This window comes from Rosa chinensis, chromosome 3 (genome assembly GCF_002994745.2).
Source record: "Rosa chinensis cultivar Old Blush chromosome 3, RchiOBHm-V2, whole genome shotgun sequence".
Taxonomy (NCBI): Eukaryota; Viridiplantae; Streptophyta; class Magnoliopsida; order Rosales; family Rosaceae; genus Rosa; species Rosa chinensis.
The window spans coordinates 4,803,576-4,826,932 of NC_037090.1; the positions used below are offsets into that span (position 1 = coordinate 4,803,576).

General features: G+C 37.6%; 2 protein-coding genes and 1 long non-coding RNA gene across 4 annotated transcripts; all 3 read left to right on the forward strand.

The window, feature by feature from the left end:
* The first annotated feature begins 783 nt into the window (after positions 1-783).
* On the forward strand, positions 784-4,145 carry LOC112193341. Of its 2 annotated transcripts, none has more exons than XR_002933880.2 (7): positions 784-1,153; positions 1,504-1,699; positions 2,100-2,146; positions 2,677-2,768; positions 2,860-2,995; positions 3,094-3,127; positions 3,881-4,145. It is a non-coding gene; the product is annotated as an uncharacterized LOC112193341 (long non-coding RNA). The 2 variants fall into 2 exon arrangements; XR_002933879.2 differs by having other exon boundaries at positions 937-1,153; positions 1,617-1,699.
* Positions 4,146-4,572: 427 nt separating this feature from the next.
* On the forward strand, positions 4,573-10,830 carry LOC112193790 (long chain acyl-CoA synthetase 6, peroxisomal). Its single transcript, XM_024334021.2, has 23 exons — positions 4,573-4,830; positions 4,951-5,011; positions 5,087-5,164; positions 5,263-5,334; positions 5,417-5,498; positions 5,686-5,791; positions 5,871-5,947; positions 6,446-6,490; positions 6,600-6,686; positions 7,298-7,387; positions 7,521-7,600; positions 7,689-7,782; positions 8,126-8,214; positions 8,302-8,390; positions 8,594-8,723; positions 8,827-8,945; positions 9,183-9,306; positions 9,396-9,482; positions 9,629-9,732; positions 9,812-9,897; positions 10,064-10,150; positions 10,247-10,333; positions 10,439-10,830. The coding sequence occupies exons 1-23, from the start codon at positions 4,710-4,712 to the stop codon at positions 10,535-10,537; spliced, it is 2,094 nt and encodes a 697-aa protein (XP_024189789.1). The 5' UTR covers positions 4,573-4,709; the 3' UTR covers positions 10,538-10,830.
* A 7,581-nt stretch (positions 10,831-18,411) lies between these two features.
* On the forward strand, positions 18,412-20,369 carry LOC112195351 (probable aldo-keto reductase 1). The gene is made up of 7 exons (XM_024335763.2): positions 18,412-18,471; positions 18,632-18,802; positions 18,883-19,089; positions 19,200-19,372; positions 19,644-19,728; positions 19,834-19,984; positions 20,161-20,369. Exons 1-7 carry the CDS (start codon positions 18,412-18,414, stop codon positions 20,367-20,369), a joined length of 1,056 nt encoding a protein of 351 aa, XP_024191531.1.
* The last annotated feature ends 2,988 nt before the right edge of the window (positions 20,370-23,357 follow it).

Sequence of the window (23,357 nt, forward strand, 5' to 3'; positions counted from 1 at the left end):
TTTAGACAAAGAATGTGCTACAAAATTGGAAAGGAAGTCAAAGAGAGCCTCAAGCATATGAGGAAATCATGCTGGAGAAACTTCTTCATCATGAGAAGACTTGGAATTTAAAGCAACTTGTATGGGAATAGCAGCAAAGCTATAAAATAAATGATATATTGTTTAATTTTCAAACCATAAAATGTTAAATAGTTTTTGGGATATTATTATATAAATAAGTTGTTTATCAAAAAAACTAAGATGGAATGTAATAGTATTATTTCTCTGTTTCTTTGTATATTTCACAATTTTAAATATATATATATATATATATATATATATTGTATGTTATTATCATGATTAAGTAGATTTGGACAAGAGAAATATGCATGTTTTTCACGTTTAATCACACATTTGGAAAATCCTACGTAGGTTCCTCAGATCCATATATGTAGAATATGTCACAGAATACTCAATCTTCTGATGTGCTTTCCTTTCAAACTTTACAAAGGGCATTTTAGTAATTTACTCGTCAACAGAATCTCATTCAGAATTAGACGGAAAACAGCCGCATGGGTTTGGAGTTTGGGCTTTGGGCTTTGCGCATGGACTAGCAACACTACCGCAAGGGAAATAAAAAAAAGCAGGTCTGCTAATGGTAAATTTACTATATACTAAGCGTCCTGCAACTGTTCCTAAGCACTGTTCATCACTGTTCACCTGCGAAATTCCAGTTCTGCCCTCGAGTTGCATACATAGAGAAAAAAAACTGATGCCTTTTTATCTGGAAGCCTCCATCACGTTTTTGCTATCGATCTATTTTCCTCTTTCTCTCGCCAGTCGCTGTGAACCCTCTCGAATCAACAAATTTCTCTCACTCTCCTCACACACAAATCCAAAACCAAAGAACCCAATCCAAATCGCTCTTGCTCAGAATCGTGAAAAATTGTTGTTTAGTTTGTTCCCCGTTAAATCATGGCAATAGAAATATTGAATTATTTTGTGTTCGTGATTGATCTGATTACTATTGTATTAAGCTGATTTTAACTATAAAGTTTTATCAGAGTGTTTGTTTATTGACTTTATGGTATCTACAACTTCAACTGTTGTTATTTTATGTTTGCAGATTTTGGAACCAGTTTGCAGTCAGATTCCTTGAATCTTTTGGATCCAGGTATAGGTTCTTTGAAAACTATGAGCCATCTATGAATTCCTTTGTTTTATTTACATTTCTGCATTTGGAATTTATCCATGATCAATATTTTGTAACTGCTTATTATTAATTTAACATTCACACACTAAAAGATAGCTAGCTTATATCGTTGACGCTGCAATTGCTTAATGATGTATGAGCTACAATAGATCAATCAATTTTATCTACTTCGGTTAATACTGTTTGTATAGGTGCGGTTTGTGAAATATTTTCATCCCAATCTTGCATATGTGGTTGGTGAATAAAAGTTTGCAGATACACTGATGATATATAGTGAATTATACCTGATGAATGATCATTTTAAAATTTAGTGATGGCTTCAAGCATCGCAAAAACAAAAGGCAAAAGATATTTGCAAGTTGATCATACGCATGCATCCACTTGCCGCTTCATCTGTTTGACTGTTTCTTCTGCTCCATGGTAGGGAGGGAGTCTCCAGACTGTTCAAGGGAGAGTGGTAGAACAGGGGACGGAGTTTTTATCGAAGGATGAAGAACACGAATATGGGTATTTTTTATTTTCTTTTTTCTCTTTTGAGTTTGTCTGGTTTCAGCTATTTTGATCGATTTCCCGTCTTCAGGAAGTGGAAGTGGGTGGTTTCTTATTGTGCTAACTAGAGAATCGGAGTTTAGATAGTGTACCTTTTTTTTTTTTTTTGCTCTGTAAATTTTCAATTTGGTTGTGACTTTTGAATTCTGACACAAGCTTTGTCTTTCATATATCTCAATCTGTTGATTGGTTAATTTTGCTACCAATTTCTTCCTGATATATTGTTTTCCTTCAAACTGTTCAACGTACTTTGTATGTGGGTTTTGTAGAAAGATTCACTCTTTACACTATCACTGTGCTTGAATTCAATTTGTTTGTGGGTTTTTGGATTTCTGATGATGGATGTCTTAATATGCAGATAGTTGTCTATGAGAACACAAAGGAATTGCAATATGGAGGACTGGGGTAATACTGCTTTCCTTGAATCTTATTCTGATTATATAATAATGTGTTATTTACGGTTGCTTGAGCTTATTGGGTTTGGTATATACCACCTAAGTTGTTCGAATGAAAATTTTCCAAGGGCTTCTTTTGTTTCAGTTTCTTTTCGTAGGCTTCTTTTGTAGGTATATTAAGATCTGCCTGATATGCAAATATTAGTGGTAAGTACTTACCACAATGGAAAATTGATTTTAAACAAATTAGAAGTCAACCGACTTATGTTCTTGGTGAGCTTATTCTCTTGGTCTTTCACTAATAATAGCCCTCAATTAGGTTAAAATGACATAACATTTATTATGATTGTATTGCATCCTCCTTTCTCATTTATAGAAGTCTGACCTTGAACTAAGAATATAGGGTAGAAGAAAGCTTTGTTCATTTGAAATTTATGAACGCATATTTCGTGGAGTCAGCAAGTTTGTTACATTTTTATTTTTTACTCTTCAAGTAAGTTTAAATGTTGAAGAAGCCTAATGGTAAGAAATTATATGCAGGCATAGATGGACAGGGAGATATGAAGTTCATTTATGGGACAAAGGGTCTTGGCATCCAACATAAAGGAATAAGGGAAAGAAAGTTTATCTGGGTAAGTACTTAATTACTAACTATACTGCTCAGAACCACTTAATTGTCATATAAACATATCTTGAATCATCTAACACAAAATGTATATGCAGGAGCTCATGGTGAAGAAGAATTCGTAGCAAGAGCATATGATTTGGCAGCACTCAAGTACTGGGGAACATCAACTTCTAAAAAATTTCCAGTGTCTGAATACTTAACATTAAAAGAATGCTTGGCCTCTCTAAGAAGGTATCTATTCATCTTCAAATTAATAAGCATTGAGCAGTCTACCTTAATTGTTGTAAACATTTCAAGTCGGTGACACTTTTATTTTTGTCTATTTACAGAAGAAGCTGTGACTTCTCAAATGGTGTATACAAGGTAAGCTTCATAATTAATCAATGCTTTTGTTGGGTCTGTATGAACTATTCCCTGGCTCCAGTTAAACAATACAAGCTTTCTCTATTCCTGCAGAATCTAAGTATTTCCCTGTTCATTGAGTTTATATATGTCTGTTTACTAATTATCTGATGGCTTTTTGTCAAACCAGTTACATATTAAACTCATTTTTGTTTTTTGTTTTTTTGGATTCCATTTGATTGATATGTTGATATCCATTGATTTTCATCGAGTTAAATTTCAATGAAACTAACTAATCCTTTTGTTGGGTCTGTATGTTCTGTTCCCTAGCTTGAGTTCAACAATGCAGGCTCTCTATATTCCTACTTAATCTTAGTGCTGCCCCGTTCCTACTCTCTTTTAGTTTCTTTTTTGGGTGAACAAATGCAAGATCTAGCTCAGACCAAGCAACTTGGTCTGTGCTGATTTGGATTTGTAATTATGATATGGTTTGTCTATCAGCCTATTGTTTTCTTATTATTGTCTTCTTTGTACATCCTTCTTAATTCTATAATGAAACCCTAGCTTGCATTAGAAATGCACGCCATTTGTTACCACTTTGCTTCTTTTGTCAGTCATCTTTAGATGATATGCACATTTCAATACATATTTGGAAATTAACTAACCATAGAGCACATGTAGTACTCTTAACTATAGACTAATTAGATTTTCAGTTTTCCAAAGAACATGTAATACATATTTGATAGTGAAGTTTCAGTCTTCTCTCTTTTGCAGGGCAATGGTGATTACAACCCCTTCATCAAATATGACTATTTTGATATTGTCACGTGCCACATTATCCAGTTGTAATTCAGTCTCTGTCTTTGTTTTTACTTTGATGTGACTCTGAATAACCATACGTACTTTACCGTCAAAATCACACCCATCCAATGATCATGATTTGTATTTGCATGAAATTATATACCTTGGATGTTGTTGGTGTAATTCTATATGAGATATGGACATCAAGCTACCTATTCAATTTGTGTGTTGTGCTAAATTATTGTGTTCGAGTTTCACATTTAGTTGGCCAAGTTTAGTACCAAATTTTTAGTATTCGTCATATTTTGAAATATGTAAATACACAAGTCTGGTTAGAACACTAACTTTTGTATCTGTAAATAATAAAGGCTTTAGTTACATATTCAGCATGAAAGTAAGCTATCATTTTTCGAATAGCTACTTTACGTATAAAAATGAGGTAGAAAATAAACCCGCAGCATCGCGCGGGATTCATGACTAGTACTAAGCTCAAAGTGTATCTAATGATAATTTGCTAAAAATTCTTCCTCAAAAAAAAAAAAAAACAATTACTAATAGGCAAATCCTCATATGTATGACATATAAGATGCCAACAATGCATCTAGGTACGGAGATATTCAACACGATGTTCTTTTGTTTCACGAAATAAAGACTTCTGGAAACCGAAGATTCCAGACCTAATCCTAATTAATCATTACTTCTTCCACACTCGACCCGACCACCTGTCCTCCTCGAAAATCGTGCTTTCTTTTTGCCTTTAATCACCGTCATAACTTTCCCACCTATTTTCCCCGCGATCATAATGGAATCGCATGCGCCTCAGCGTCGCCTCCACGCCGTTCAGTCCCACCTACTCCCTCCCACCGCCGACGATCCTCAACCCCTCCTTCAGGCCAACCTCACCGCCGGCGACTATGCTCACGGTATGATCACAAGTTTACCTTTTCGTGCTCCTTTTTTCCCAACAACGGTTCTGAAATCTGAACACGATCTCAAAGTGTCGAAAGTCGAAGGATTTAGTTTGTATGTTGCGTGTTGAGCAGGGAAGGGCTACAGTGTGGTACTCCCGGAGAAATTGCAAACAGGAAAATGGAATGTGTACAGGTAAACAGTTTCGGTAACAGCTAAGCTAACGTTACTTATTGTTACTACTTACTAGTAACTGGGGTTTGGCTGCAGATCTGCACGATCGCCTTTCGAGCTTGTAACTCGTTTTGCTAAGCATCCGGAGATTGAGACATTGCACGACAACTTTGTGTAAGGATTGACTGACTGTGCATGCTCTTTTTAGTGTTGGAGTTTGTGCATGTTATTAGTGAAAATGATGATGGGAACTTATAATTTTGAGGATGCAGACGTTCGGCTGAAACTTTCAGAGATCACAAGTATTTGGGTACACGAATTCGGCCTGATGGAACTGTTGGAGAGTAAGTTGGTTTGTTGTGTTTTGAGCCGATTGTAAATCTTGACAGTTCTCCATGTAAGTTGGTGTTTTCATTAACCAAGCAGGTACAAATGGATGACATATGGAGAAACAGCAACAGTTAGGGAAGCATTAGGTTCCGGCCTACGATTGAATGGGATACAAAAAGTGAGTAAATGGTAGAGACATTTGGATTCTAATTTCTACGCTACTCATTCATAAACAACTCGTAGTCTCTGCTTTGGTATTTAGCTTCTACTCAAACAAATTCTATGTATTGAGTTGTAAGTTTTGTACATATTAATAGACTACATATAAGTGCAAAACTTGATGAGGTTATCTTTGTCTTGGAAAGGGAGCTTCTGTGGGAGTTTTTTTCATAAACAGACCAGAGTGGTTGATTGTGGATCATGCTTGTTCTGCATATTCGTTCATCTCAGTTCCTTTATACGATACTCTTGGTATGTATATTACTCGAATCAGTTGCTCCAAGTTTGTAGATACCCTGCTTTAACAGCTTATTAATTGGTCTAAGAGCAGGACCTGATGCAGTCAAGTATGTTGTGAATCATGCCAATGTACAAGCAATCTTTTGTTCCGTAGAGAATCTGAAAACAGTGAGTTTGATTTTGCTTCTACAAAGCTGTGAATCTCTGTAAAGAAACCATATATGGTGCAAGTGTTGCTTTACCTTGGTGCAAGTTTTGCTGCAAACTACATTTCTAACATGTTTTCTTAATTGGTCACAATCTTGAAGAGCACTAAAATTCTAGTTCCTTATATTCGCCTGTCAAATGAACTTGTACGTGTTTCTCAATTTGCTTAGATTCCCTTTGCACGTTAATTCTTCAAAGATTTGTTCTTTCTTTCTTTTCCTTGATTATTCAAAATTTTCTTCCAGCATATTCCTTGTTGGTATTATATCTGGCCATATAGCAATTCAGCTGTTGAAACTATGGAAGCTGGAAAACCAATGCTCACTTATAAGAAGTTGATAGAAACTGGACCATGATTGCTGATTACCTGTGTTTGTATATGGTTTCTACTTCTCGTCACAAGAAACTTGTTTACTTCTTCCAAATTTACTATATCTAATATTCTCCTAAAACTTGCAGTTGTTAAGCTTCATTTCAGAGATCCCATCTGTAGCTCTTATAGTGGTCCGTACTTCTGAAACCTTAATATTTGTTCTTGTTAGAGCTTAGATCCAGCTGATCCATGTAACGAGTTTTCTGATCTTTTTTACCTTGCTTTTTTACATGAATCTAGGTTGTGGGATGGGCAGATGAACACTTGCGTTCCCTTCCATCTATAACTGGAGTGAAACTTATGTCATATTTAGAGCTTCTCAGTCAGGTAGATTTGTTCTGTCTCTTAACTTATCATCTTATCTGATATACTTCTTCACTTGGTTCCCATTTGACAAAACTACAGTGTCTAGTTGGTCATCTAATTTTGTGATTATTAATCATTGAACAAGAAAAACATTGATCATTGTGTCGATATTGGTATGACCTTCTGAAATGGGATTCAAGAATCTTGGGACATTTTTCGATAAGTTGAACATGGTTATGTTGGTGAAACTGTGATGCTGGCCTTTTGGATTTTCTCTGTCTTCTGTCATCCCACTACTGTTATTTCCCTTCTTTTTAGTATACATTTTGATGCTCTCCATTCACTTAATATACTCTAAACTTCCATATTATGAATCTTATTTGCCCCTCTTTCTGTCACATCCCGATACTGCTATTTGCCCTTCTTTATATCGTGAATGTTCGCATTGCACTAAATATACACGAATGATTTACACCACCATTGACTATCTAATCTGCCAAATCATTAATCTGAAATGCAATTTCAGTTCCAAATTCCCTTCTCTATTTGTTTAGTCTTCTTGTTCTTAAATTAATCTGGAAAAAAAAAACACATAATGTGTAATGTGGTCACCTTAAATGGTTTTCTTCTAGGGCCGCAGTAGTCTACAGCCTTTTTGCCCTCCTAGTCCGGAAGATGTTGCAACCATCTGCTACACAAGTGGTACAACTGGAACACCAAAGGTAGAGCTCACTCTTATGAGACATTATGCTCAGTTTCTGGTGCAGAAGCACATTCTATATTCCTATGCTGAAGTACATTATATACCTCGTTACTTGTACTAAACTTGTTTCTTTCCTGCCCTTCCCACAAAAGGGTGTTGTGTTGACTCATGGAAACTTAATTTCAAGTTGTGCTGGATTCAGTCGTGCAGTGCAATTCATTTCATCTGATATGTGAGTACCATATATTAATTACTAGTTACTATATGTCATATTTTTATGAATCTTGTAATGTTTAAATATACCGTTTATATTTCCACAGTTACATATCCTATCTTCCTTTGGCACACATCTATGAGCGAGCTATTCAAATTGCCTTACTGTACTACGGTAGTGCTTGTGGTTTCTACCAGGGGGTATGGAACTTTTCTAAGAATCGTTATCTCCACATGCAACTCTCTGACTACATTCAACCAAATTGATTTACTTATCATGTTCTGGAAATTGTAGCTATAGTATTGCAGTAGGTAATTGCATGTAGAATCTGACATTTTCGTGTTTCATGTATACTGATCAAGATTTTTGTTCACTACAAAATAAAATACTGTTGCCCGTTGGATAGTGGAACTTAAAGAAAATCTAAACACTATCTGTAGGTCTCTATGAAAGTTGATCCACTTTACAAGAGCGAGTTTTGTTACGTCTATATTTTGATATGTCAGAAAGTTGATAATCTTTGAATTATTTCATCAATTACAGGAAACTCTGAAACTGATGGATGACCTGGCTGCATTAAGACCTACAATTTTTTCCAGTGTTCCACGGTTGTACAATCAAATATATGCTGGGTAATCCAAACTGCTGCTTGATGGTAATTTTTGTTATTGTTCATGCCATCATCCCTTTGTCATAGCTGATTCACTTGGTCATCATAGAATTACAAATGCTGTTAAAACATCGGGGATTCTAAAGGAGAGACTATTCAGAGCCGCCTACAATTCTAAGAAGCAGTCCATGATGAGTGGTATATACACTTATAACTAGACCTTCTCATTGTTTAGCATGACACTCTGTATCTTAAGTACGATTTCGTGTCTGCAAAATCAAAAGAAAAAAGAAAGAAAGTGTACATATACGGTATCTTTTGAGATACAACAGAAGTGTACCAGACATGCATACTAAGTGTCATCTTATAAAATACAATTTCTATGTTATACAAATACTCAGGTTCAACATCATCACCAATGTGGGACAGATTGGTTTTTAATAAAATCAAGGCAAAGCTTGGAGGACGAATCCGTTTAATGTCATCTGGTGCTTCACCCTTGTCCCCTGATGTCATGGACTTCCTTAGGGTGTAAGCTGACTATCTCGTAGGATGCAACTTAATATGGTGCCATTTTGTTAACAAAGACCAATATGGCAATATCATTTCCATTTCATTTGTTACCAAAATGCAGGTGCTTTGGTTGTGAAGTAATTGAAGGATATGGTATGACAGAGACTTCATGTGTCATAAGCATGACCGATGAGGGTGACACATTAACTGGCCATGTTGGTTCCCCCAATGCAGCCTGTGGTGAGTTGATAACCCATACAAATATAGCCTTTTTTTTTGTGTGTGTGTAAATGCTGACGTTGGCAATTGCATTGGAATGCCATGAATAGTTGAATAAATGTTCTATAGATCACGATCCACGACAATTGGAATCATATGTACAGAGGTTGATTGACTTCTGGTTTTGAAGTGTCCTATTCCAGATTCTTCTATGTCACCCTAGCTAGCTCACTAGCTTTCCCTATTTCTTTGTTTCAGAAGTAAAACTGGTCGATGTCCCTGAAATGAATTACACTTCTGAGGACCAGCCATATCCTCGTGGGGAAATCTGTGTCCGGGGTCCCATTGTCTTCCAAGGCTACTACAAAGACGAAAACCAGACGTACCTAATTTGCATCTACTCTTATTATCATAGATTTATGAACTAGTATTGTTGAATTTACCTCGGCTGACTGCCCAGTTGATTGTCAGGAAGGAAGTAATTGATGTTGAAGGTTGGCTGCATACTGGAGACATTGGTTTGTGGTTACCTGGAGGCCGGCTTAAGATCATTGATAGGTGAGACCCTGCAAATAATTATTAGTTTGAATGACGAAGTATAATTGAAGTGAACTGTCTGTTGATATAAATTTGCCGATTGAACTTTAATCAGTGAAGATTAGAGAAAATCCAATCTTAGCTTCTTTTTCAACATCTTTTGACAGGAAAAAGAACATCTTCAAGTTGGCACAGGGTGAGTATATAGCACCAGAGAAGATTGAGAATGTCTATGCCAAGTGCCAATTTGTTGCTCAATGTTTTGTATACGGTAAGAAGACCGCAGTTTTCTTTGCATTCCAAACTTCTCAGGTATGCTCTGTTTGCTAATTTTATCCATCTACTTTTAGGTGATAGCTTCAAGTCTTGTCTAGTAGCTATAGTTGCAGTGGATCCGAATGTATTGAAAGAGTGGGCTGCTTCTGAAGGCATAAAGGTAGTTCTTTTTAACTTCTACCCCATGCTCTTAATTTTCAGTACGCTGCTCAACATGCTTAATCTACTTGATCTGGCTAAATGTGCATTATTGTCCATGCCATCTGAAATTTGTGTAGTGTTGACTGTTGGTACATACTTGATGACTCTAATTACATTTGATGCAGTACGAAGATCTCAGACAATTGTGCAATAATCCAAGAGTAAGGTCTGCTGTTTTGGCTGACATGGATGCCATTGGAAAGGAGGCTCAGGTAAATTATCTTATCTCTCTAGAGATACACTTGAAATAGCTATCTTCGGGCTCAAGGCAAGGTTTTGTCTTGTTGATTCTTCAATTACAACTGCAGTTGAGAGGTTTTGAATTTGCAAAAGCTGTAACTTTAGTTCCTGAACCATTCACAGTAGATAATGGCCTTCTCACTCCAACCTTCAAGGTAAGCTATCTTCTGTTTTCATCATCTTGTATTTAATCTTGTGTTTGAATAATGAAAATTGCGAGACTTCTAGTATCAGTGTATTGACATGAAATACTTTTCCAGATCAAGAGGCCTCAAGCAAAGGCACACTTTGCCGAAGCAATATCAAACATGTATTCTGAGCTTTCCAAATCTGATGTTGTAACGAAAAAAATTGGATGATCCGAATTTGTAGAAGAAGCGTACGTGGAGCAAAATAACCAGCCCCTTTCAATGCAATAACAAGTGAGCACTGTGTCTTTACTAGGCTCAGTGACAGATATACTGATTTGTTGTGGTACACAATAAACTGTACGTTACAGTATCTTTTTTTCATCGTCTTCAATCAAAAACCAAAAACAAATTGAATATCAAAGGGATGCTAGATCCTGGCTTCTACAGAACTACAAGTATTGTGTATCTGTGTTCTATCAAGATAATAAAAACGACTGTCGCGGACGGCAGACCTTGGGAAATTTAGATTGCCCTGAGCAATAGGATCGATAGATGCTGAGTCTGAAGATGCTCTACTAATGTTTCCTCAAGTTCTTGTATAACTTGGATATTCAAAAAACACTAGGCAACCCAGGAACTTCTATTTTCCAACTGCAGTTGTTCCATGCAAATACACCCTCTTGCATATATCAGGCAGAGTGATCTAATTCTGCAGGATAGCACTTCCAGATGCTCCTTTTAATAAAAGATCAACGAATAGCCTCGCAGTGAAACTCAACACCAAACTAAATGAAACATTGTACTTTTTTTTTTAATGTATCTAGGTTCAGTCGAATTCTAAAGAAACATGAGAAAGAAAAAAACAATTAAAAAAAATCAACAACAAACCAAATTTTGAGCTCCGTACCAAGTGCCAATTGATTAAGTACGAGGTCTCAAGTTTAACTCTAGAGTAGAAGAGTGTTAAGAGTATTTTCCAACTCATAGTGATATAGCTTGTACTCGTACCAATTCCAAGCAGGATAAAACTATGGTATGTTAACATTTCTCATACATAAACTATTCTCATGTTATCACTTTGAGGACTAATATTACTATTTAGAGGACTCATTTTACCACTTTTAAAGCAATTGTATGCATGTCATATGTTAACACATTGTAGAATTTTCCTTCCAAGTAATACGTTGTAAATTTCCTATATGTTAAACAAAGACAATTTATTCAGTGCAAAACTTGATGAGAGTATTTTTGTCTTGCAAAGGGAGCTTGTGTGGGACTTTTTTTCATAAACAGACCAGAGTGGTTGATTGTCGATCATCCTTGTTCTGCATATTCGTTTACTTCAGTTTCTTTATACGACACTTTTGGTATGTATATGTTGTCTCTAATCAGTTGCTCCAAGTTTGTAGATACCCTGCTTTAATAGTTTATTGGTCTAAGAGCAGGACCTGATGCAGTCAAGTATGTTGTGAATCATGCCAATGTACAAGCAATCTTTTGTTCCCTAGAGATGAGTGTGATTTTGCTTCTTCAAAGCTGTGAATTTCTGTAAAGAAACCATATATCGTATGGTGCAAGTGTTGCTTTACCAATTCCTTTGTAGGTTTTGTATCTGGCCATATAGCAGTTCGATCAGTTGTTGAAAATTAAGTGCTCACTTATAAGAAGTTTCTAAAAATCGAACCATGATTGCCCCTAGTGTGCAAGCTATGCGTGAAAAATCTTAGCTGAGTTTGATTTGTATCTAGTACTGTGTTATTCAACATACATACAATGAATAAAATTCATTCACTTCTCTCTATAGCTAGCACAGAGTCCTCCCTCCTTGGTCCCAATCTCAAGCTCACTGTAGACAACTATCTCTTTTGGCTTCGACAAGTGATAAATTAATTTGGGGTTCGCATCCAAAATCAATTGGCAATGGATAGAGTAGTCCAAACACTAGTAAACACATATGCAAGGTCCCATTTTTCCCATGTGGTATGTATATATCCTCAAACACATCCCCGCACGTGTGGCGAATTTTCAAGCCATACACGTGGACAACTTTGGGTGACGTGGAGCCTGTGTGACCGTGAGGCATGCACATGTGGGATAACCCACTCTGATACCATGATAAAGTAATATGGAGTTTTATATCTAAAACCAATTGGCAATGGGTGAAGTAGCCTTTATAAACTCATATGCAAGGTCCTCTCTTCCGCGATCCCATGTGGGATGTATAAATGCATTCATTCTTCAATGACTATCTATTAAACCAACTATCTCTTTTTGGCTTCGACAAATGCAAGCATAGCTTTGACAAATGTGTCCATTCTTCAATAGCCACAATCTCTTTTGGTTTTGACAAATGCATCCACAATCTTTTTTGGCTTTGACAAATGCGTCCATTCTTCAACGGCCACATTCTTCTTTTGGCTTTGGCTTTGACAATCTCTTTTGTCTTTGACAAATGCGTCCCACAATCTCTTTGGGCTTTAACAAATGCATCCATCTGATACCATCCCCATTAGAGAGGAGACAGGAGACGTAATTGGTGAGGCACCCACTATGATACCATGTCCATTCTTCAACAACCACAGTCTTTCCCGAGCAGTGGAAGATATGAGTCGCAATTGGAGAGTCATCCACTATGATACTATGTTAAACAACGACAAGCGTGACCCATAGTCCACCATTGTACCAATAGTACTATCCCAACTTAACCACATGTTAGGTGTTAGGTTTTAATCACAAAAGGTCTCGATACAATTGGATATGATTCATCCACTTATAAAGTTATATTTTATTATTACTTTTCTAAGAGTTAAATACTGGTTACTCCCTATACTTATAGGGTTTCGTCGTTTCAGTCCATGACCTTCAAATTTCACCTAAAAAGTCCCTGAACTCTCAATTTTCTCTCATTTCATCCCTGCCGTCAAGCTTCGTCCAAATTGCCCGTTAAATTGCTGACGTGGCATTCCTCTCGCACTGAAATGTCTAATTTACCCTCAGTTAATTTTTTTTTAATTTTTTTTTATTTTCCTCTCTCTCTCTCTCTCTCTCTCTCTCTCTCTCTCTCTTCTGTTTTTCTTTTTTTCTTTTTACCTCTTCTTCTTCCATCTCTTTCCTCCTCTATTTATCCGGGTCGCGTAGGTCTTTGAGGGGGAGGTGGAGAGAGCCAACTAAGGGTTTGGGAGTGTCGGAGGGTTTGGAGTGGAAGATTTCGAGGGTGAGGAAGGAGTCGTGGAGGGAGAAGGAGAGGGGGAAAGTGAAGCCCCATTCCAGATGGGTCGGGTGGAGCCGGAATCATCGGATTTGGTGGCGAGGAGGAGGTCGGGGTTGACCCAGAAGATGGCGTAGGGCTTGAGGTCATCGTTCTTCCAGTTGGCGTTCTTCAGGTGCTTGGCGGAGACGATCGTGAGGTCCAGATTGGGAGGCTTCGGCGGAGGAGGGCAAGAGGAGGCGGCTAGGCGCTCTCTTAAAACTTAAAAACCAAATCAACTAAGAATTGAAGATAGGGTTCTTGGGTTCAAAATCAAAACGACGATACTCTCTCTCTCCACGGGCCCTCTATTCTCAGCCTCTCTCCCAGCCGGTGACATTGTTGATTTGCTGCCTCAATGGTAAGTCGAATTTCTGGGTTTTGGACTTTTAGTTGATTTGCTGCCTCTCTCATGAATCATGATTCTCACAATCTCACAATTTCTGGGTTTACACTTTTCAGTCGAAGGCTCGAACTCTTCACTCTTGGTTTGCTCTCTTTGATTCTTCCTCAAGCTGTGATTCTGTGAAGCTCGGTGACTCAAGCTTGGAGAAATTTTGGGTTCGATTTCTGGGTTCAAGCTCGGTGATTCTTCAAGCTCGATTTCTGGGTTTGAATTTCTTGAATCTCTTGTTAAGTTGCTGGATTCAATTAAGTTTCTCATTCTTAAGTTTTTGATTTTGGGCTATGGTGTTTCTGGGTTCGATTGAGTTGCTGGGTTCGAGCTATTTTGGATTACTTTGCTTACTGTATCTGTTTTGAAATATCAATATTTGGCCTCTGTATTTATTTTGGATGTTAATTGAATCAATTGATTAATTAATAATTGAATTGCATATGTTTTGGCCTATGTGAATGGCCTCTGGAAGTTAAAGTGAATGTTGATGATGTTGTGGAGGTGGGTTCGAAGGAGGAAGAGAAGTGGAGGAGGTTGAGGGAGCATGAAGTGAAGATGGAGAGAGCTGGGTTTGTTTTTGGAAGAAGAAGACAGAGATAAACAGAGGAGGAAGAAGAAGAGGTTAAAAAACAAAAGCGAGAGAGAGAGAAGGGAAAAAAAAGTAAGTGAGGGTAAATTAGACATTTCAGCGCGTGAGGAATGTCACATCAGCAATTTAACGGGAAATTTGGACGGAGCTTGATGGCAGGGACGAAATGGGAGGAAATTGAGAGTCTAGGGACTTTTTGGGTGAAATTCAAATGTCAGGGACTGAAACGACGAAACCCTATAAGTATAGGGAGTAACCAGTAATTAACTCCTTTTCTAATATGAGATCTTTTCTTCTCCGACACTGAAGGCATAAAGGTGATTCTTTTTAACCATCCTAAGTTCTCTGCCATGCTCTTAATTTTTAGTACGCTGCTCGACATGCTTAATCTACTTGATCTGGCTAAATGTGCATTATATATTGTCCATACCATCTAAAATTTGTGTAGTTTTGACTGCTGGTACATACTTAACATATGACTCTAACCTTAGATATTACTAGACGTGAATGGTTTAGGATCTAACGTTACATACTTAAGGTATTGAAGAGGATGTGAAATCAATTATGATAATCCTCGACTTGGCCGCTAGCGAGAGATTCGGCTGCCATAATTTTGGGTGCTTTAAGCCATTTTGGTCTAGAGAGAGAGAGAGAGATGTGTCGGCGTTGTTGCTGCTAGGGTAGGAGAGAGAGTATGGCACATTGTAATTTAATAAATGAGTTTAGAGAAAATTGTCTTTGTCTCTTTAAATAGGGTGAGTGGATACACAAATATATTAGAGGCCATGACCACTTACCCAATTTTAGCCCAAAAATTGCCCACTTACTCCACCAAGAGTTTTTTAACCTTATTTACCCAATCTAACCTATAGTGACAGTTTTGCCCCCTATTAAACTTTATCCTCTCAGACTCTCTCTCTCATTCTCTCTCTCTGTGCCGCGCCCCACCTCCGCCTTCGCTCTCTCTCTCTCTCTCTATCTTTCTGTGCCATGGTTGCTCCGGCAGCTTCGGGCCACCACCTCCATCAAGTCTCCACCGCCATCAGAGAAGATAGGAGCACGGCATCCGGATTCGACCTCAACCTCCGAGCGCTGCCGTCACTCGAACCATTCTCTCTCTCTCCCCCAGACTCTCTCTCTCTCTCTCTCTCTCTCTCTGCCATGGCTGCTCCGGCGCTCCACCTTCGGATTCGGGCCAACAACTCAATCGATTAGGCAGATTCTGGGCCACCTCGTCTCTGTTTCTCAATCCAGATCTTGGCCGGGTCTTAATTGGGGAACCCACGGCGACGAAGACGTAAGGTGGTTGAGGTTGAGGTCGGTGGTCTGGTCCCATCAACCTTGTTTCGCCAACTCTTCCCATCTCAACGAAGACGATGACGATCCAACTCCGCTCCCCGACCAATCCTGCACCGGCCTCACACTCCGGTAGGTGCCCAGAGCAATTTCTGGGTGCCCATATCACCTTTTTTTTTTTTGTATACTGTGAGCTCCAAGAATGGGAAAGGGAAAAAAAAGTGAACGTGTACAATTGAACATATAAATTGATCAATTGTGTCTTTAGTGTATTCATTTTGGTTCACTTGAGGGCAATAATATGATTAGTAGGAGACAATAATATGATTATTGGGGGGCAATAATATGATTATAAATTGATCAATTGTGCCTGAAGTGTATTCATTTGGATTTTGGGAGTTTATACAATTCACTGGACGACAATCATATGATTATTAGAGGCAATAATATGATTTTTGGGAGGCAATAATATGAGTATTGGGGGCAATAATATGGTTACTGGGGGGCAATAATAGCAGGATTTCGGTCATCGGTTGCCGGATTCCCGTCACCGGTCGCCGGATTCCAGTCACCGGTCACCGGCTTCCGGTCACCGGAGTCAGCTACCGGCCACTGGTCACCGGAGTCCGGCAAGGTGGAGGATGACTTCTCCCTCTAAGTGAGAAAGAAGGAAATGGCAAAAAAGTCCCAAAAATAAATAAAAAAGAATTAATTGGGTAATAGGGAAATAATCCCTTAGAGTGTTTTGGGTAAATGAGGTTAAAAAACTCTTCATGGAGCAAGTGGACAATTTTTAAGCTGAAATTGGATAAATGATCATTTTCCCAATATATTAATGGGGTAAGTGGGTTCCTATTAGGCTAAATTTGGGCATGTAGTCAAGACCCCAATGAAGAATTGAGAAAAAAGGAAAAATGATAATCATGCTCAAGTAAATCCCTATTTTGTGCCTGGCCCAAACCCTATGTTACTTGACCTAGTGGTAATAGGGTTTAATTAGAAGAATCTAGATATTCCTATTGCTTTTTTATTCCTGCGCCCTTCTAAATTCCTCTGCCATTGAACACAGCGTAACACAACTTGCTGCGGTGACACCTCTTGTTTTCCATGTTTAACTTCAATTGGATCCTTCCAAATCGACAAATTGATTCAGCCAAATAACTCTATCTCTTCCGGACTTCCAGTAATAATAAGGAAGAACTTGTTCTTATCGAGAATGCAATATATATTTTTTTCAAGTTAAGATGGTATATATTAAAAAAAAGGATGTGTATTTAGTGAATAGGTGTTGTGTTTTGTGAATGAGGATCGTTTAAGAAGTCTGGGGTTGTGTATCTAGTAAAATGTTAAAATAAAAAAGTTAAAGCAACTTCAACAGATTCCCCATATTTTGATTTTTCTCTACTTTACGGAAAAATAAGCATTTTTGTTCCAACAGATTCCCTATAACTATCTCTATTTTAGGGAAAGTGAAGAAAGAGAAAACCAAATTCCCTATATTTACAACAAACTCTAAAATTTTAAGGAAGAATATGGAGATTTTAGAGATTGTTGTAAAATAGGGAATCTGTTGGAGTTGGAGAAGAAAAAGAGACTAAACCTTTAAATTTTGCTTCCCTATAATACATAAATTATAGGAAAGCTTTTGGAGTTACTCTTAATAGAAGGTGTATTAAGTATGAGATGTGTATCTAGTATTTTGCAATGTGTTAATAAAATTTCTCTAATGCATGACTGCTACTAACATATAATATTTTATTATATCTTAATTTGGACATTATGTATTTTTCAAATTCAATTTATTAATACTTTTTAAATTAAATTAATCAATGTTTGAAAAAAAAAATTAATGCCTATTTCTTGTTACCTAGTTCAATGTATTAATGCTATTTGGAAAGAAAATTTATAAGAAAGAGTTTAATTAAATGAAGAAAATATTGGTAAAAAAATGTAGACATTTAAATTAGTATATAATTAATTAATGTCTGCCATTAACACGCAATATTTTTTCGTCACCTAATTAAATTTCATTAATGTCATTCATTCACCTTATGTCCTGTAACCTAGTTCAATGAATTAGCGCTATTTGGAAAGAAAATTTATAAGAAAGAGTTTAATTAAGTGAAGAAAATATTGGTCAGAGAATGTAGACATATCTATCCATCCCTTAAATTAGTATATAATAAATGTCTGCCATTAACATGCAATATATTTTTTCGTCACCTAATCAAATTCATTAATGTCAATCATTCACCAACTAAGATCTAAATGAAAATATAAAATGGTGAAATTGGTATCGCAAGAATATGATTTGGCAAGATATATTATGTGGAAGAGATTGAAAACAAAAAATTATATTTACTTACATGGCATGACACCAAAGATTGAGGGCACAAATTTTAGGCCTCATTGAGCCACAAATCTTAGGCCTCATTAATGCCCCTTATCATTGGCCAACCACACTCACAGATTTATTGTATACTAGCTATCTACATCCCTATAGTTTGTTGTATAAATACCAAGTCCTGATTTTCACTTAGTACCATTTAGAGAGGAAAGAAAGAAAAAGAAGAATGACTGAGGTTGAGGGAGTCCGAATTCCGAGAGTGCAACTAGGAAATCAAGGATTTGAGGTGAAATTCATTTCTGATTTTTGGTTTTTATGTGTCAATAGCAAGTTACCAACAAAAAAAAACTTTGATTAGATTGTCATTCTTATTAGTTTAGGTGACTAATAAATGTAGCTTAGCATAATGAATTGTTCGCAAATTTAAGTTCATTTGTTGCATGCAGGTTTCCAAGCTGGGATTTGGGTGTAGACGGCTTACTGGGACATACAATGAAGCTGTAGTCAGTGAAGAGTTTGCATTATCAATCATCAAGCACGCATTCATTAAAGGAATAACATTCTTTGACACAGCAGATCTCTATGGACCACATACCAATGAAGTTTTAGTTGGAAAGGTAAGTTTTGATTGGAAAGGTAGCGTCATTACATATCATTTGATGTGTTGTCTAAAACTTAATATTTACAATTGTTTTAGGCATTGAAGCAGTTGCCTAGAGATAAAGTTCAGTTGGCTACAAAGTTTGGCATTGTAAGAATTGAGCCTGATGAAACTAGGATAATTAATGGGACTCCTGAGTATGTCCGCTCCTGTTGTGAGGCTAGCCTAAAGCGCCTTGATGTTGACTATATTGATCTTTACTATCAGCACCGCGTAGACACATCAGTTCCAATAGAGGACACTGTAAGCCCTCTTTTAACTGCATTCTTAATGTGTGCCATTGTTTATTCTGTCATTTGTCACAAATTTTTGGATTTTGAATTAAACTACTTCCTGTATTTTGGCAAGGTTAGATGGGGGAACTAAAGAAACTGGTGGAAGAGGGGAAGATAAAATATATTGGATTATCTGAAGCTAGTCCAGAAACAATTCGGAGGGCACATGCAGTTCATCCCATTACGGCTATACAAATGGAGTGGTCTCTTTGGAGTCGCGAAATTGAGGAAAAATTTGTCCCACTTTGCAGGTAACCACATCTCACAGTGCTATAATGTGGGACTTGTACTTGCTTCCATTCAATAATTAATTAAGTTGGTAATTTTGCTAATTGGCGTTCAATCTGATTTGTATTCCATATACTCACGGTTTGGTTGTCAATGTTTATCAAGTCCTTAGTAAAGCTTACAATAACCTTTACTTGGTTGAGGTGGAGGTTTACATAACACATATGTGTTGTGATATATACACTTACACACTAAAGTTAAGTGCCTCTATGTATTGTGTTTGTTGGGACGTAGGGAACTTGGAATTGGGATAGTGCCATACCACCCCCTTGGTCGTGGATTTTTAGCTGTAGATGGTCTACCTGAAGATAGCTTTTTGGTAATCTATGTTATCGATTCTGTATATAGACTGATTTAGCCTGCACTTTGTTAATTTTCTTGTGTTACTACTTATGTTCATTTGGTGGCCAATATTTGTTATCAGCGTTCAACTCCTCGTTGTCAAGGAGACAACCTCAAGAAAAATAAGATCCTTCAAGGTAAAGTACAGAACTTGGCTGAAAAATATGGATGCACCCCTGCACAACTAGCACTTGCGTGGCTCATTGATCAACCCAATGTCTGCTGTGTGCCTGGTGTTGTACCTATATTTGGTGTGTGCCTATTTCTTTTTCTTACTTCTTCTTTTTGTAATGGTACATTATCTCCTCTAGACTAAGGCAAATGTACCTTGATGAATATTGTCACCATAACTTTCTTTTCATTCGCAGTTAAAAGCTCAACAGACTTAACTCTCCTTCTGTTTTTGTAGGCACAACCAAGACTATAAATATTGATGCTAATGTTGGTTCTGTGAGAGTGAATCTATCTAAAGAAGATATACAAGAGATATCTGAGGCAATACCTATCAACGCAGCGGCAGGGTACAGGCTACCGGACTACTTACTTTCCTGCCTTTGGCAGTTTGCAGATACACCACCAAAAGCTAGCAAGCCATGCAACCAAAAGAAGCCAACATAGATGATGGTCATTCTGTTTTATTTAAGGGTTTGGTTTACATGTCCCCCTCTCTCTCGTTACTTTTGTTTCTCTTTTATCTTCAATAAATTACTCGCTCTGTTGAGGCTTGCCAAAAAAAAAAATGATGGCTTGTAATAAGAGATCGTTTAGGTCTTCCTAGTTTTCAATTTCGCTAGTTTGTAGTTTTCTGGTTGCTCTTGAAGAGGGATGTCTCTTCAATTTTTTGATGGGTAAGGTTGTTGCCTTCTCCTTACCTGTTTTGAAGTACTCTTCCCATTCAAAAAAGGATTGTGATGCTGTTGCATTTGCCGGTTCAAGGGTCACTAACTTACATCAAGAGGCCTAGAGATCGAGGAATTAGGTAACCAAGCATACCATAATCGCGATTAAGCTAATTATGTAGTGAACCATGCTTGTATTTTCCACGAATATTAAATCGGAGTTTTGCCTCTAAAATCTAAGGATGTCATCCCCTAAATTTCAATCTAGAAGTAATAAAATAAGTATGCATTCTAATCACATAAGAAAAATAGAAACATAAACACAAAACCTAACCTTCCCATAGAGCACAGCCGCAAAGCCAACCTTTGTGTTTGTGCAACTACGTTCGTTCGGTGGCGTGTGGGGTCTAGGCAAGCCTCTGGCTTTGCCGATGCATGTGGACTGCTGCCGGACAGGCACTTAGATTTTCTCTGGCTTTGTCAAAGGAAATCTCTTTGAGCTTGGCAAAAATGTTCTTCACGAACAAATATTTCTCGTAAAGATTTCGTTTGCCTTCTCCTTGAGCTCCGGCCGCGAGAATTTCTCCTTGAGCTCCGTGAGAGTTTCTCCTTGAGCTCCGCGAGAGTTTCTCCTTGACCTCCATGAGATTTTCTCCTTGAGCTCCGCGAGAGTGCTATCACCTTGTTCCTCGAGGACAAATGTTGACTATTAGCTCAAGGGAAATCCGATTGAGGAGAAATCTTCTCAAGGAAGATCCGAGTGAGGAGAAATGTTTCTTCAAAATCACACAATCGATACTCGAAGTAGTAGATCGAGCAGAGCGAAAACCACCGGGAAGTGGGGAGAACTCGCTAAAGTGTGACTTTAGATTGTCTGGTTTGCGAGGGCGTTACCCTTGCTTGACTGGTTCTGTAACATTTGTGGTCGCGGTACTACAGTCGGCTCCTGAGGAGACTAGGACCGAAGCACGTTGACAGAGGGTTTGGTGGTACTGACAATCGGCTCCCGAGGAGACTGGGACTGGAGTGTGGTCACCGATAAAAGAGAGAGTTTGTTGCTCCGGGGAGGTTTGGATAATCGTAGAGATTAATTGATGAATTCGCTGCCCTCTTAATTTCGTCGTAGCCTTTATATATAGGCTACTTTGCAGATCCTTCAAGCCACAACTGCTGGCCTTGAAACAAATCAAAGACCCTTAATGGTCTTGACGGCTGTAGTGGACAAATAATTATTATTTGCTGGCTTGGATATTGCTAGAATATAGGCAAATATGAGTGCCTATTGGATGCGAACGGCTGGATATACTTCTTAAATATATCTTCGCGATCATCCCGTAGCATAGTGGCGCACTAATGGAATCATGATGACATATTTCCTTGTTTTACTGCAAAAAGTAATTGATTGACTGCACTCCTTGATTCCTTGATCCACCTTCGTTGTGCTCCTTGATTACCACATGTGGGGAACCATGATGATTGCATTATATTGGGTGGTTGAACGTGATTGCACTCTCTAGGCAACTTTAGTTGCATATATATATATATATATATATATATATATATATATGTTATATTTCTTGGTGGCCAAAATGCTTCCATCACGTGCATGCCATATTCCCTCTTTTCATATGCTTCCTCATTCGCGCATTCCTTAATTGTTTGGAGTATGAATATTTGCATGGCTCCTTTTCTTGCGGCTTGCATAAACTTCCATAACTCTGCAGGTATGTCTAAATAATATATTTCGAACTTGTCGACAATATATAGTTTGAGCCACTGATATTGGCTCAATCTCTCCGAGACACGCCTTGTCAGACCAAAATGCTCATTTTGGGTTCAAACAAGTGTAATTTCAACTCCTTGTGCAAAAGAAGAATATCACAGAGATGGGAAAGAAGCTGCCAAACGATTGAGGCCTGTCAGCCGCATGGTGAAATGGGGGATGGCATGGTGGCTGGGTGTGATATCTATTTCTTCACATTTTGAATAAGGGTAAAGTGGGAAAATATAAAATAATTTTTGATTGCTGGGTATATTAAGAAATTTGCTAGATACATTTAACAAGACCCTTTTTTTTTTGTTAAAACACGAGCTGGGAAGAGCATATGACACTTTCACTATGTGAAATACTAAAATCTATGAATAAAATAAGATCATCGTTAACTTTTTTCTTTGACTTTTGATTCTATACGTTCCTTTTCAAAGTAGTTAAAAAAAAATACGACACTTTCACTATTCCACAATCTCACCCTTATCATGCCCGGTAAATGTTTGTATTCAATTCGTAAGTATATCTTAATCATCGTTATTATTTATGAGCAGGTGAAGCTTGACCATCCTGACGAGTTATTTATTATATTTTCTAATAATAAGTTAGAGTTAAATGACAATTTTATCCTTCAAATTCCAATCACATGGAAATCACGCATGTGCTCATATTTAACGGTTCCGTGATGGAATTTTGACGCAGGTACTACGTTGATAAGAAAACTTGAGTCCAGGTATCACCTTGATCACTTTGAAAGTTCAGGTATCATTTTAAAAGTCTTCGAATAGTTCAGACACTATTGAAATAAAAAACCCCAGAAGAAAAATACAGAGCAGTACAACCTTTTCTTTTGAATTATTACTGAGGTTTCGGGTTTTTAATACCACAAGTCCACAGCCACCCACAACTCCCAACTACTACCCACCCAGCATTACTACTTATTCAGCCTCTACTTCTAGCCTTCTAGATAAAGACCATCGGGGCCTCCTTCCTTCCCTC